The 16,501-nt window shown below is 37.3% G+C and overlaps 1 protein-coding gene across 1 annotated transcript; it reads left to right on the plus strand.

Annotated features, from left to right (window-relative positions):
• Positions 1-603: 603 nt before the first annotated feature.
• On the plus strand, positions 604-12,796 carry LOC129670833 (protein LEG1 homolog). The gene is made up of 6 exons (XM_055599481.1): positions 604-954; positions 2,132-2,218; positions 4,870-5,054; positions 5,512-5,648; positions 8,342-8,580; positions 12,522-12,796. The coding sequence occupies exons 1-6, from the start codon at positions 639-641 to the stop codon at positions 12,632-12,634; spliced, it is 1,077 nt and encodes a 358-aa protein (XP_055455456.1). The 5' UTR covers positions 604-638; the 3' UTR covers positions 12,635-12,796.
• The last annotated feature ends 3,705 nt before the right edge of the window (positions 12,797-16,501 follow it).

Raw genomic sequence — 16,501 nt, forward strand, 5'->3', positions numbered from 1 at the left:
GGAAACAGTACTTGAATCTCTTTTGCTGTATTATATGTTTTATACTATTTAAAATACCGGTATGGATATATATCCCAATAGAATGACTAAGAGCTCACATAAAATACAATTTTAAGGAGTTGATTAAGCAAAGTTAGACATTTTCTTTCTTACCTTTTCATTATCAAACCAGCAACATAGACAGAAGATAGTTTTGTCTATGTTTTACTCACTAAGTTTTACTCACTTCCAAACCTAAAATGACTGTTTGTACTTACTTTTGTTCTTATAGTGTTGACTGGGAAATAACATTTATAAAATATCGAGTATAATTATTTTTGTTAAGTGAATAGTTAAGACACTGTTCTGGTGAAGCTGTCCATAGGCAGATATTTTGCATTATAAGGAATAAAGGGCCACTTCACTATTTTCAGTAACAGTCGGAGACTACTTATCTGAGGCACTTTGCAATAAGCCTTAGTCATTTATTAAATCTGTTCTGTCCAATGCCTTGACTCGTGACTCGATAGGTGCTCTTTGCCAAGTGTATTGTTTGCTTAGCGATTTGGCATTCTCCAAGCAGTAACAGGATTATGTGACTCCTGTTATATATTGTGTCTCTGTTACCTGGATAATCTAACTCAAGGAACGGTGAGAAGATGTGGTTTATTTTTACAATTTACAGTTTCTTGTTCCTGAACCTCTCTTCTAAAGTATTGACCCAAAATCCAGGGTCAGCTGCAGAGAGAGATACAGATTTTCCTCCATTTTGGTCTGAGGTTAGTGAGAGTATAGACGATTTTCCAGTGCAGGATAACAAAACCGTCATTCATGTCTGGGATTATGCACATCGACTACAGTTATATAAAATCCTTATAACACAATCAAACAAATATTTTAAGCATTTTGGACGAGGTGATACGGGCAACGTACTGTGGGCTCTAACCTTAACTTATGGAAAGCTATATAAATCAGGTAAGTTCATTTTAATACTTCCTGAGGAAGTCTCCTTTGCCATACTAAGGTTTTTGATGTGTTTAAGTGCTGCTGCTGGTACAACCATTTCTCTACCACTGTGAGGAACTTCTTGTGCTTTGGTCAATGATGTCTGTGTGCAATATTACGTAGCATACTTGTTTTTATGTGTCATAAACTCTCTGGTATGAGAAAAAAACGTAGTCTTTAATGTAAATCCTTGTTCCATAAGCTACACATGCACACAGCATGGAGAAGAAACATTCCTTCTCGATTAACCAGACCCAGATACCACGCTTCTGTCTAACAGTGCTCTTGGAGAAATTGGCGCTACAAGTACTTCTGTCTTGTTAGTTATGGTTATTACAGAAAATATTACAAAAAAAATCTTTTCACTAAGAAATCAAAGTAAAATTTCTCATGAAATAAGGCCAAGAATAGACTTTTCCTTAAATGCCTAGGTTTTGTCTTATGGTAACAGGAAGAAAAATCTAAGACAAGACACTTTCTCACACTGTCCTTGAAAAGAAAGTCGAGAAGACAGTGACTGAATCACTTACTTGTCATACTGAAACAAAAAAAAATGATGGAGTAACCAATTAGAGAGGAGAGGCCTTACTGTGTTTCTGGAAAGTTCTTTTCTTCTTTCTTCTGTTTGACTGTATTTTCCTATGCAGTGCATGATTTCTAAGGGATGCCCTGAGTCAGCTTTCTTATCACATAGGCTCTGTAAATGTAGTAGCTTTCCCAACTCCTAGTATTCTTCCCCAACATTTTTTTTTTCGTTGTCTGTGACTAGGCCCAGGTCAAGTACAGAATGGCACAATACTAGAATGTCACACATTGTGCAGGAAGTCTCTTTCTGTTAAGTACAGTTCATAAAGCTTTCAGCCTTTGCGGGAAGAATGATGTTGCCTAGCAGAAGCTACCTGGGGACCATAAGCTTCTGCTGGTTTAGCTCAGTCAACAGGGATTTTTACAGATGAGTCTCTGACTGCTTTCCAACTCCCAAAGTCCCTGGAAGCAGATGGAGAACCACCATACCAACCCTTATTTCAGCAAGTACCCCTCCTTCCTACATTGGCTTTTTTTCTTTTCTGCCCATTATTACCTAGCTCTATGAAAATCCTGAGCGTTCACTTCAGATGCTTTTTAACCTACTCTTTTCTCTCTGCAGATAGATTTTCAGACCCTTCCAATACTTCTGTGTGTGCCTATAATGATGAATTCCCTGACTGTCTATCGCCCAGCAGTGGCTGGGGTGGTAAGTGTTACATTTTCCCTATGTGTCTGCAGGCACCATGCTTGCTTTCATACAGCGTAAGATTGATTCACTGAAGTGAACACTGCTATTGCTTTGGTGAAGATGTACGATTTTCTCTTCTGTTTTCTTGGGTAATAATCAAATAATATATATTTTATATATATATATAAAACATCTTTCATATGATTCCCTGCACTCTGCCGAAGGTTTGGTTTAGTATCTGCTTTGATACACTGCTAGGTAGAGTCTTTCAGGGGCCCTCTATATAGGCCCCTGTCCTGTTACTTGTTTTCTCCTACGTACAATGCACATCCCATTTGTCTTTCTAATTGAGGATTGATCATCTTATCCCGGGTCCTCTTCCTTGTTTATCTTCTTTATGTGTATAAATTTCATTATGTTTATCATATCTTATAGGACTATATGAGTGAGTATATACCATGTGTGTCTTTCTCCTTCTGGGACACCTCACTCAAAATGATCCTTTCTAGAGCCCACCATTTGCCTGCAAATTTCATGATTTCCTCATTTTTGATTGCTGAGTAGTATTCTGTTGTGTAAAAATACCAAAATTTCTGTATCCATTCCTCCATTGAGAGACATATGGGTCAGAACCAAACCTTCGGCAGAGTGCAGGGAATCATATGCAAGAAGGGGGAGTTAGTATGACGTGGAAAGGATAGGAGCTCCACAAGGACCAAATATATCTGAGCACAGGGTCTTTTCTGAGACTGACACTCCACCAAGGACCATGTATAGATATAACCTAGAACCTCTGCTCAGATGAAGCCCTTGGTAGCTCAGTAACCAATTGGTTTCCCATAGTGAGAGGAACAGGGACTATTCCTGACATGAACTCAATGGCAGGCTCTTTGACCTCCCCATACCCCAAGGAGGAGCAGTCCTGCTAGGCCACTGAGGAGGGCTTTGCAGCCAGTCCTGAAGATACCTGATAAAACAGGATCAGATGAAAGGGGAGTAGGTCCTCCCCTATCAGTGGACTTGGAAAGGAGCAGGGAGAAGCTGAGGAAGGGAGGGAGGGTTTGAGAGGGAAGGAGGGAGCGGGATGCAGATGGGATACAGAGTTAATAAAAGGTAACTAATAATAAAAAATAAAAAACTATAAAACAAACAAAAAAACCCTCTTACATATCCTGCTCTGAATTATGATACCAAATATATTGACTATGAAAAACGATAAACTTCTTTGTCCTTTTAAGTACTCAGGATTTGAGTTTCTGTTACTTATTCTATGTCCTTTCAACTCTATTTCCATTAACTTCTGCCTATTCTATTTGTACTCATACTCCATGGTCTTGTTTAAACACTTCAGAGGCTGCTTCAAGTCAATCCTGACCACAACATCAGCATTGCCATAGCACAGCCAGTGAGACATTGAAAGCAATCAAATAACTTCCTTCCCTATCCTTCTGTTTTCAAATCCTTTTAAAAAATATATACACTGATTCCTCAACTCCAATTCTGTTAAACCCTTATCTTGCCAAACCTTTCTTCTGCTGAAAACAACAGACTTAAAGGCTGCTGGTGAGTTCACATTACCACCAACTAGGTCATTTGGAGACCTCACAGAGGAACTTCACTATAGTGTGATTCCAAAAGACTTAATAGTTGGAGGTCTCTTCACAAGTAAATCCCACTGGCGATAAAGTTCAAATGGTGAATCGCATAAGTGTGCATTTCAAAATAATAGTCATGCTTTATAATCAACAAAATTAACTTATGTCTATTCCTGGTAGCTCAAAGGAAAATTTATATCTCACTGAGAATAGTCTCAAAAACAATCAAATATCTAGGGATAAACCTAAGCAAGAAAGGAAATGAGCTCTACAATCTCTGAAGAACAAGACTGGAGAAGAACTGAGGAAGTGGAAAGATCTCCCATGCTCATCAATTGGTAGAATTATTGCTGTGAAAATACCACCCTAACAAAAGCAACTTACATATTCCGTGTAATTGCAATCAAATATCCATGACACTGGATAGACAAAACAATCCTGATCAAAACAAGCAATGCCATAAGAATTACAATACCAGATTCCAAGCTATGTTATAGAACTATAGTAATCAAACCAACTTAATGGCAGAGAGAGTACAGCAGTGAAGAGCAGTTGTTCCTCTTGCAGATTCAATTCCAAGGAGCAACATGACTCCATCTGTAACACCAATACTATGGAATTTGGTGCCCTCTTCAGGCCTCCACAGGCAACAGGCACTCACACATATGAGTTAGTGAAATTTTATATATATATATATATAATTTATATATATTATATATAAGTAATATATAAATATATATTATATATATAATTTCATATGTGTAAATATGTCAAATATATATATATATATATATATATATATATATATATATATATATATATATATATATATATATATATATAGTGCATCAATGGAACAAAATAAAGCCCCAACCTGATTTGCATGCTAATTGTCTCTACCAAATTTTCTTAGGCTCTTCTAGTCTCTCATATTTCTTAGGGCCAACAATGTCAGTAGAATAACTTCTGGTGCAAGTGGCTAAGTCATTTAAGCAGAGCCTTAATTATTTTGTTAATCACTATTTTGACTAAGCACTAGGTAACTCCACATGCTTTTCTTCTGTTCTATTGCAGGCATAAACTTCTATGTGATTATTCTGAATTTTTTTGCTGCGATTGAATCAGGCTTTTTCACGAACGTAACACACGAGATAGTTTTATTACCTGGAGAGGAAAATAAGCTTTACTTCTGTTATTCTGTTAAGGAATGCAGAGAGTCATTCCCACAAGCTATGGATGAGGCCAAGAAGTTTTTTCAGGTAAAGCAATGCAATTATTGCTTTTTCATCTGAGTGACACAGAAGAGCTTCCATTTCAGTTATAACTTGTAATTTAATGAACTTAATGTTTATGTGGGAGATAAGCTAAAATTACAGAATGATAGATGATGTATTTTTCCCCATAAATTCAGGTTGGTAGATGGATAATTAGCAGGGCATTAGCATGACTGTACTTATAAAAAATTAAATTGATATGGAAAATATCAAATTCTGTTAGTCTGTGGAAGAAGTTAGTGTGCATATGCATGTAAAGCAAATAAGAAAATTAAATGGCACCTTCAGGTGTTAAATTTACTTTGATAAGGTTTATTTCTGTACAATTAACTACAGCAGGATTTCAAAGTAACCAGTTTTAGCAATTCATTAGCCCAGTTATTAAATTTCTTTTAGTTTGAAGTGAGTTCTACTCTCATACATACCATTGTTTATTCTGTAGTATTTGCAATCCAGGAGGCAATTGGCTACTGTCAACAATATCACTGTGTATAACACAAACGAAAACACGGCAACCCTTCTTATGTGGAAGGCCCATCGGGCAGCTATCAACATTGCATTATCAATGTTCAGTGACAGGTAAGATAACTGGTTTCCACGATATGATCACTTGTTCATTTCTTCTTGGCACTCTAAACAATAATGTGTAAGATTTCTGTCTCAGTATTTGGTTGCCCTACTTTTTAGAATGCCTTGCGAAGCCTCTTTTCCATTTTCATCTGTTATTCAGCTAAGAGTCATTTGGTAGGTACATCATCAAAGAATAAAATGAAAGGTTGGTTGGATATGTTTACATCGTTCAGAAAAAGGTCTCAAACATTCTCTGGTGGTACCATATGAAATAAAGTAGTTCCTGATACATAAGCAATGTTTTATGGATGCAGTATGAAATAATTTTTCATTTTTGTTTTTCTGATCACTAGGCCCTCTAAAATTACAAATATCCACATGGTTGGGTATTGTGACACAGAGCTGTTACTAACATTCTCAAAACATAGGCAAGAAGATGGTGAGCTTAACCTGGGCTTCAAGAAAATACTGCCTCAAAACCACAGGGGAAAATAAAACAATAGATATTCAAACAATTTGTGCAAAATTAATAGTATTTACATATATGTGCATTCTTTTGAGTGCTTTATATAATTTCTAGATTGATTATAATACCTAGCTCAGCTATGCTTTAGAACTGTTGTTCTGTATTGTTTAAGAAATAAATACCTATGCAATCTAGGATAGTTCTACAGTAGAACTGCCATCTCTTCCGACTTTTCTTTGATTGTTGCCTGGTTGAATCTGTACATGAGGAATCCATGGGTACAGACAGCCATGTGTCAGGTAACTGAGAAGGGAAGGCGGTGGGATTCTGAGCCACATGTCATTTTACTGCACCATCCTTCAGCCAGAGGCCAGACGTGCTCTCAAGTATTAACCAGAAAATGCTGATTTTGCTTAATTTTTGTTCTCTAGTTCATTTTATAATGATGGCTTTCTAGATAAAACATTTAATGCTAATACATTTCAAAACATTTTTATTTCTGTCTATTTTTGTTATGATTGAGAATTAATTCCATGTGAAGATTATGGAATTTAGAAATCTCTTGGTATTTGACAGGTGTATGGGCAAACTTAATTTTGCTGATTTTCCCATTTTTATATTATTATTTGTGCTTATAATAATGTCTGATATCTGGTACTCTTGTGTTTCTGAATTGTTGTACATTGTCTCTAGAGATATTTTTATTAATCCTTATTCTTTTGGTTTTTTCTTACAAAGTTGGGAATTTGTTAACATTTATAAATAAAACATTTTGAGCATTGAATAAATGTTAGACATGAATTTCAGAGTGTTACCCTTAAATAATCAGTTTAAAATAATTATTTTTAGTTATTGAATGTGGAAGATAAAATTATTCACAATAAGCTCTTTTTTCTGTTTGAATTCATTACCTTTTATTCAAAATTTTTTGTGTCTAATTCTTCTCATAAAGAAATCCTTTTTAAAATTGTATTCTTCTATATCTTGATAGACAGGGGTCTAATATATTATGATTTAAGTTTTTATTATCAAAACTATTTTAAAGTTCCTGAGAGTATAATGGATATTCTATTATAGTATAATTTAATAGAATATTTATTATATCTTAAGAAAACATCTAATTTATTTATTTTATGTATGAGTGATCTATCTGCACCTATGCCTGAATGCCAGAGAAGTCATCAGATTCCAGTATAAATGGTCATGAGTCACCATGTGGTTGCTGGGAATTGAACTCTGGACCTCTGGAAGAGCAGACAGTGCTCTTACAAGCTGAGCCATCTCTCCGGCTTATTATATCTTCTTAATTTTCAGTTAATTGTTATTTTTAATTGTTCTGAATACTTTGGGTCATGTGCTGGACAATACAAGAGATATTTGTAGGATAACTTCTCCTTGTGGTTTGCAGTATCTTAGTTATAAGAAGATTTACTCTTTTTACTAACAGACATATTAGAAGGCTACAATCTGGATTATGATTATTGAAAGATGGGCTTATATATGCTTCAGTTAAATTAGGCAATCTGTATGAAACTAATTGTTATTTCAAATTAAAATAAAAACAGGTGTAAGATTTTGTGAAGGTTAGTTGATGTTTGCTCAATTTTAAGCTTACATTAAGTAGGTTTTCTCTTTGGCAGTCCCAAATTAAATTTAGGAAAGTATATTGGGATATTTCATATTTAGACTGCCATTACCTGCATATTTTTTTTCCTTTTTTCATGATTCTAATGAACACCCTTCTTGCCTCTGGATGTCTGCTGGTTACCCTGGTTAACTTTATCATATTTACACCTAAGCTTCTTATGTAGAAAATAACTTAATAACTGAGAATTAGAGAAGAAATTTAATGCGGAACCATGGGGCTACACTTGAGGAGCTGGGGAGATGCCTCAGGGGTTAGAAACACATACTGATCTTGCAGAAGACCAGAGCTCAATTCCCAGCACCCACAGCTTGCCCTTCCTTGTAACTTTCGCTCCAGGGATCTGCTGACTTCTGGCCTCCCAGAGCAACTGTACTCATGAACACATGCGATTTTCCATCCGAGTACAATATGAAAGTTGTCATGGGATATAACTCCTTATACTGAAACTATATATTTTGATGAATAAACAATTCATCAAATTACGGAATGATTCTAAGGAATAGAACATGGAAGGGAAACAAAGATTTGGACTTTACTTTTCATTTAGAGAGCAGTATTTTAAAAGCACTCTGTTTGACTGTTTTTTAGGTCGTGGTATTATTCAGAATCTGACAGAAGCTTCACCCTGGACTTTCACGTAGCCATGGAGTTGTGTGAGGCTGCCATATACCGTGCACATTATAATAGTTCAAAAGAATTCCTTGTGGGTTTCCCACACAGGCTACTCAATGATGGAGAATATACAGTTTTTGTAAGAGATTTCAGCAAAAGGGAAAAAGCACTTTTAGCTGCAGTTATGGCCATTTCTAACACAGTTAAAACCACAGGTATGATTTTGAAATATGAGTAAAACTTACATGAATCAAAACCTCATGAGATCTGAATATGTATTCACTCAACAAGGATTATTATCTATCTACTCTATTTTAGATAAACCAATTATAATTATAAAAATCAAATGAACTTAACATCTCCTTAATTAAGCTGTGAAATAGCCATATAAATAATTGCAGTGTATTTAAAATTTGCATACTTCTGAAAAGATTTAGAAGATCCAAGGTGTGAGAATGGAAAGAAGGCTCTGCATATTTAGGTGTGTGTTGTGCGAGTATGATGAGCTGAGTTCAAGCTCAATATCTTATGGTGGGAAGAGAAAAACCAACTCTACAAATTGTCCTTTAACTTCCCACACATGACTTGGCATGTTTGCATTCTCAACTACTAAATAAAATGTAACAAATGTTACAAATGAAGGTGGTAACTGGACAGTGTCTATATCAGTTGCCAAGTAGATGACAGAATGTTTATTTTGCATATTAAAGTTTCTCCCATGCTCCCATAGTTTTTTTAATGTTTGAGATTAATACAATTAAATATTTTCCCCTCTTTCCTCTCTTCATAGCCTCCTGTACACCCTTTGATGCTCTCTTTTATATCTATTATTTCTATTTTATTAATATTTTGCTTACATATATATGCATATACATATTCAAAATATATAATTACAACCTGTCAGTTTGAGCAATATACTTGTCCATTTAAGATTGGATAACCAACTGGTGTGAAATCTCAGCACTACCCATTCCTTGTATTAGAACTGAGACTTCCTCGGCTTCATCCCATCCCCTCCATCAACATCAGCATATCTATTGCTGTTGTTCTTGTTCAGGTCATGTCTAGGCAGTCATGTTGGTGAGACTTTGAGTATTTAGCATCTAACACTCCTTGGAGATGCAGTCTCACAGCAAATTCACTGATTGCATGGCTCTTATAATCTCTTTGCTTCCTCTTCCACAGTGTTCCCTTAGGTGGGAGAACTATTTTATAGCTTTATCCCCTGGGATGGGGCTCTAGAACTTTGCATTCTGATTTGTTGCAGTTTTTTTTTAATTTAATTTTATTTATATATCTATTTATTACAATTTATTCACTTTGTATCCCCGCTGCAGCCACCTCCCTTATTTCCTCCCAGTCTCACCCACCCTCCCTCTTCTCCTCCCACGCCTCTCCCCTAGTCCACTGATAGGGGAGGATCTCCTCCACTTCTATCTGACCCTAGCTGATCAGGTCTCATCAATGCTGGCTGCATCATCTTCCTCGGTGGCCTGGCAAGGTTGCACCCCCCCAGGGGGAGGTGATTAGAGAACTGGCCAATAAGTTCATATCAGAGATTGCCCCTATAGCCTTTACTAGGATACCCACTTGGAAACTGAGCAGCCAATGGGCTTCCTCTGAACAAGGGGTTTAGGTCTTCTCCATGCATGGTTCTTGGTTGGGGTATTGGTCTCTGCAGGACCCTCTGGGAGTTTTGATGTGATCATGCCTCCTTGTGCACCAGGAAAAGGTTTATTTTACTTCACAGTTCCAGATTATAGCACACTATTGCATGGAAGTGAAGGAAGGAAGAAGTTAAAGCATAAAGTCACCTCACATATGCAGCCAAGCACTAAAAGTAGTGAATGCTTGAATACTTAGTACTTAGCTAGCTTTCTCTACTCTAATGTTACCAGGGGGAGGTAATCAAAGAGCCAGCCACGGAGTTCATGTCAGAGACAGTCCCTGTACCACTTTCTAAGAAACCCAGTTAGAAACTGAGCAGCCAATGCACTTTCTTTGTACAAGGGATATAGGTCCTCTCATGGTCCTTGGTTGGGGTCCCTGCAGGACCCCCTGCACCCAGGTATTTTGGCTCTGTTTGTCTCCTGGTGGAGATCCTCAGTCCTCCAAGTCTTTCTATGTCCCTCTTCTTCCACAAGAATTCTGGCACTCTGCCCAAAGTTTGGCTATGAGTCTCAGTATCTCCTTCAATACACTGGTGGGTAGAGTCTTTCAGAGACCCCCTGTGGAAGGCTCCTGTCCTGTTGCTTGTCTTTTACAATGGTCTCTGCCTGTTGCAAAGAGAAGTTTCCTTGTTGCAGAGTGAGAATTACATTTATATGTGAGTATAGGAACAATGTATTTACAATGTAGTTAGAATGTATGATGTTTGTAGGTTCTACTCCAAGCTCCAGGACTTTACTAGCTATATGTAGTTGGTTGGGTTTTCAGTATCTAGCATGATTTCCCTTTTGTTGACTGAGCCTTACGTCCAGTAAGAAAACTGTCGGTTACCATCAAGTTATGCATTCCACTCTTGCATCCTTAGCTTTACCATGCCCTGCTAGTCATTGTTGTTCATAAGTGCCGTGGGTCAGTAGGACTGTTGGTTGCTTCTCTCTTTTGGAAGCTTGTATGGTGCCTTCTAGTCCCATGAAAGCTACTCCTCAGGCTTGTTTTCAGGTTAGTTACAGACTCTAGAGACTTGTCAACTGTAATTAAAAAGAAACAAAGAGGATGGCTCAATTATTTCCTTTTGCTGTTTAATTGAAGGCACGTAACAGTGTTCATGGACAAGGATTTGAGCATAAAAAGTAGTACATATCGTTGTAGTGAAGCAGGTACAGAGAATGGTGGTTTCAGAATGTTTATTTAGTGTCAGCTCTACTATGGAACATAACATACTCTCATTCAATGTTCATAGCCTCTGTGAAGTCGGGGCCAGTATCATCATTGCTTTGTTTTAAAAGCTCCATTGAAATTAAATAACTGTCCAAATTATAAACATCCTGTTAAATCATAAGCAGATTTAATAATTCTCTAACATGAGCACCTCTGTGTGTTGTGGTTTTAATATGTAATATGTTTCCTTTAAACATATTAACTACTGGGACCAGAAAGGTATCTCAGTGGCTGAGAAGAATCACTGCTCTTATGATGACAGGGACTCACAAACACTTTCAACTCTTGTTCCAGGAGACCAAAAACCACTTTCTAACATCTGCAGGCTCTTGTACGCACATGGTATACATGATTTCACATAAGCACATGGATACTAAAATATTAAACTACTGGTGACTTCATTACTATCATGCATTTAAGCACTTTAATGCATTTAATATTAGGGACAACTGTGTAGAGTAAATATGTTTCATCTTTTCATAGGCTGACTCTGAGGCTTAAGAACATTGATTTGCTAGAGCTCCATTCTAGCATCAATCATATAGGAGCAAGTCTTCCTCTCAGAAAGTATTCAAACAAAAGCCAATGTTCTAAGGACGTAGCCCATGGCAGCTCAGTATCCAAGTGGGTTCCCTAGTAAGGGAAACAGGGACTGTCTCTGACATGAACTCAGTGGCTGGCTCTTTGACTCCCACTCCCCAAGGGAGGAGCAGACTTGCTAGGCCACAGAGGAGAACATTGAAGCCAGTCCTGAAGAGACCTGATAACCTAGGATCAGATGGAAGGGGAAAAGGACCTCCCCTATCAGTGGACTTAAAGAGGGGCAGGAAGGAGATGAGGGAGGAAGTGTAGGATTGGGAGGGAATGAAGGAGAGGCTACAGCTGGGATACAAAGTAAATAACCTGTAATTAATATATATATAAACAAGTACCATGGGAAAAAAGAATTTCAACGTGTGTCCTAAAGGTTTTTCAAAATAAAATAAACACACTTAGAAATTGTACATTACTTTCTATACAGTATTGTAGCTAAAGTATTGCTTGATAAATTTATAATAGTTATGATTCTCAGTTAAGGAGCTTTTCATTGTGCTGTCAGATTGCCCAACACAATATATTTTCTTACATACATTCCTAAATCTAGGTCATATATAACTACTAATATATGGCAAACTCAATAATTAGAAAAAAAATCACTTATGTATTTTGATATTCTGATGTGTTTATATTTTCTTAAGTATCTTCAAATATATCTGTTTCAATTTTGCAGGTGGCTGGTTATCAATGACTTGGAATATGGCTATGATAACTTCAGGTATAAATCGTGCTTTGGGACGTTTCCTTATTAATAAGCTCCTCTTAATACCCAGAGGCTCAGAATGATTTCATTACAAGTTGAAAATTTTAATTCCACATAAAAAGCAATTAAATATTACAGTTACTATTTTAAAATGATTTCTGGTTCTTTCTGTCCATTTTCTGCCATTATATTTGATTTACTGTTTAGTAATGATTTCAGCCTACCAGCTATGTACTTAACTGAAATCTAATTAATTCTATTGAATGCCTGAGTTTCAAATAAATATACCTGACATTATTTATGTGTGTCTTAATTTTCATGATTTTTTTAGCCTAAATGTTGTCCATTCTGTCCAAAAATTTTCAAATTTAGATATAGTGGTACATAGTCTTATGTCAACCTGATACAAGTTGAAGTCATCTAAGAAGAAGAAACCTCAATTAAGAAAATACCTCCATAAGGTGGGCTGTGGTCAAACGAGTTTTTAAATTAGTGATTGATCGGGAGGGCCTAGCCCATTGTAGGTGTGTCATCCTCGACTGGTGGACCTGGGTTCTATAAGAAAACAGGGTGAGCAAGTCATGGGGAGCAAGCCAGTAAGCAGCATTTCTCCATGGCCTCTGCATCAGATTCTGCTTCTGGGTTCCTTATCTGTTTGTGTTCCTGTCCTGACTTCCTTTGATAATAAACACTACTGTGGAAGTGTAAGCCAATTAAACCATTTCTGTCACAAGTTGCTTTGGTCATAGTGTTTCATGGTAGCAATAGAAACCCTGACTAAGATGATAGGTTTTGATTTTCATTTGTTCAAAGAAAATTCCACAAAATTTAGGTAGCTGGTAAGGTACCAGAGGAGAGGAGAGGATAGAATATAATATTATAAAGAGTTAAGGAGGAAATTAGAATATGAGGCCTAAATGAGAAAGGTTATGAGAGGTCTTGGTAGTTATCACTAATTAACTTTAAAGGCTTTGTAAAAGCCACATGGAAATATACTACTGTAGATGCATGTACATATATATATATATATATATATATATATATATATATATATATAATCTTGCCACTAAAGATGCTCCATACTGATGGCATTGAATATGGAGAAATTAGGATGATGCTTGGCTAGAAGTTTCACCACTTCTAATTTGAATTCATAGTGCCTGTAAGAGCTATATACAATACCATAAGAAAAGTAATAATTTCATCCAGCTACAAACACTGAATTACAGTAGCAATATGCCTTCAGGATATGCTATGAGTAGAAATTTCCTTAAAAATAAGAATATATATTTATGAAGGTGATCTTAATAAAATTTCCATGTAATGGGGGAAGATATCCCCAATGGCTATCTCTCCTCACCAAACCAAGATGCAAGTACCCAGTACTGGGACTGAGTTATATCAAATTGAGTTGTTGGCCAAAGGGGCCCCACAGGAATTCCCAAAGAAGTGAGTCTGTTGCAAGACTATAGGTTTCTCTTCACAAGCTGACAGCAAGGAAGGCCTCATTGCTGAAGAAACACCTACACAACTCATTGAACATGGAGGTGTCCAGTTGATGTCTACACAGAGCTTTCACTCCTATGTTTCATAATCTTGGGCACAAGAATGTATTCTGCATGCTCTCAAAAGAGAAGTGTAAACACCAAGCCATCCATAAAACCTTTTTTCTACAATCGTGTATTATCTGCAAGATATACTAGAGTGAATGTGGCCCAAGACACCTGTGAGTAACCAACCAATAACTGATTTGACTTAAGGCCCACTCCATAAGACGGCACCCATCCTCAACATTGCTTGGCGAGCCAAAAACCTGAGACTAGATAGTCCAGGGACCTAGAGTAAAACCAAATACTACTGTTATAAAAAAAAAATGTGGTGACAAAATGACTCTTAATGATATTCTGCTATACTTAGTGCCTTGTTTATCTTTCACCAGAGAAGCTTCCTCCTTCACCAGATAGGAACAAATACAGAGACCCACAGCCTGACAATATGCAGAAACTGAGAAACTTAGAACACACTGCTCTAAGTGGGTTGTCTCCATCCCTCCTTTCACAGCTCAGGACACCCCACCACCACCACCAGAAAAGGAGGCAGAAAAAGTGTAAGGGCTAGAGAGGATTAAAGACACAAGAAAACGTGGTCCTCTAAATCAACAAGAGCATATGAACTCACACAGACTTATGCCTGTGCACAGGCCTGTACCAAGGCCTCTGTGTACATATTTGTAGCTTCTAGTTTAGGTTTTTCTTATGCGCTTATGAGTAAATGAGTACCTGACTCTTATACTTTCTTTTGAGCTCTCTTTGTTGAGAATAAGAAGGTCTTTATGTCCACAGATCACCAGGGAAAACAGAAATGTTAAGCGCATAGGATTGTACAGGATTGTCCTCTCAAAAGAAGGAAACACACACACACACACACACACACACACACACACACACACACACACATCTGTTTTTCCATCCAGAATGCTGAGAATTGGAGGTGATTAACAGCCTGGTGATCTGAGCCATCTGTTGGGCTAGACCCTTATCAAGTTCCCACAACCAAGACCAGAGGTACCTAGTTAATAGGCTAAAAGACCTTTATATTATCAGTATAGCTAGGGGCTTCCCCAAGCTCCTACAACCAGGATCAGAGAGATAGCCAGTAGCCCAAATGACCTCTATGAGGACCTTTCCCTAGGCCCTTATGCTAACACAGGTAGCCTATTTCTAGAATCCAGCTTCTTGGGGGAAAATGACATATAGTTGAGTTTTTTTTTTAAATTTAATGTTATTTATGTCTTTATTTATTACAATTTATTCACTTTGTATCCTTGCTGCAGCCCCCTCCCTTGTCTCCTCCCAGTCCCACACTCCCTCCCTCTTTTTCCTCTATGCTCTTTCCTCTATGCTCTTTCTCTAATACCCCTTTTAGCTGACCCTAGCCTATCAGGTCTCATCAAGGCTGGCTGCATCATCTTCCTCTGTGGCCTGGCAAGGCTGCAACTCTCAGGGGGAGGTGATCAAAGAGCCAGCCACTGAGTTCATGTCAGAGATAGCCCCTATACCACTTTCTAGGAAGCCCACTTGGAAACTGAGCAGCCAATGGGCTTCCTCTGAACAAGGGGTTTAGATCTTCTCCATGCATGGTCCTTGGTTTGATTATTGCAGCCCCTCCCTGAGAATTTTGATGTGATTGTGCCTCCTTGTGCACCGGGGGAAAGGTTTATTTTACCTCATGGTTCCAAATTATAGTGCACTATTGCATGGAAGTGAAGGAAGGAAGAAGCTAAAGCATAAAGTCACCTCACATACACAGCCAAGCACTAAAAGGAATGAATTCTTGAATACTTAGTACTTAGCTAGCTTTCTCTACTCTTATGTCGCCCAGTGCCCCAAAATAGGTGCTGCGCACTTTCAGGTTGAATCTTCCCACTATCCCACTAGTGATAGACGTATATTGCTAACAACAAAGCTAGAAGCATGGAGGGCATCTTACCCCTGTGACATTAGACATGGAGCTACAGGAACTGAAATTTGTCCCTCTGGGTTTTTGTCTTGCTTTGTTTGGTATTTGGTCCATTATTTCCTGACCGTACTGTGATTCCTCCCCTTTGGAATAATAATAATAATAAGATATATATATATATATATATATATATATATATATATATATATATTGGAATTATGGAATTTGCTTATGACTTTACAGGGGTAGGAGACTATAGTTAAGGGATTGCCTTGAGTCTCAGAAGATGCTTTGAAAGGTAAAAGTGTTATGACTGTGGAAGACGGTGGGGAATCATGAAGTTCCTTAGGGTCACATCATATGTCCAGTATTTCATTAATTTTATTGTCATATGTTAATAGTTCTCTCATTTTTAACAGGAAAAATCTTAATTGGAAAAAATGTTGGAAATGGGCAGAATACATTGGGAGCCAGAGAAAGGGTAAAAAAGT

This window comes from Psammomys obesus, unplaced genomic scaffold, assembly GCF_907164565.1.
Source record: "Psammomys obesus unplaced genomic scaffold, mPsaObe1.curated_primary_1811, whole genome shotgun sequence".
NCBI classification, from domain to species: Eukaryota; Metazoa; Chordata; class Mammalia; order Rodentia; family Muridae; genus Psammomys; species Psammomys obesus.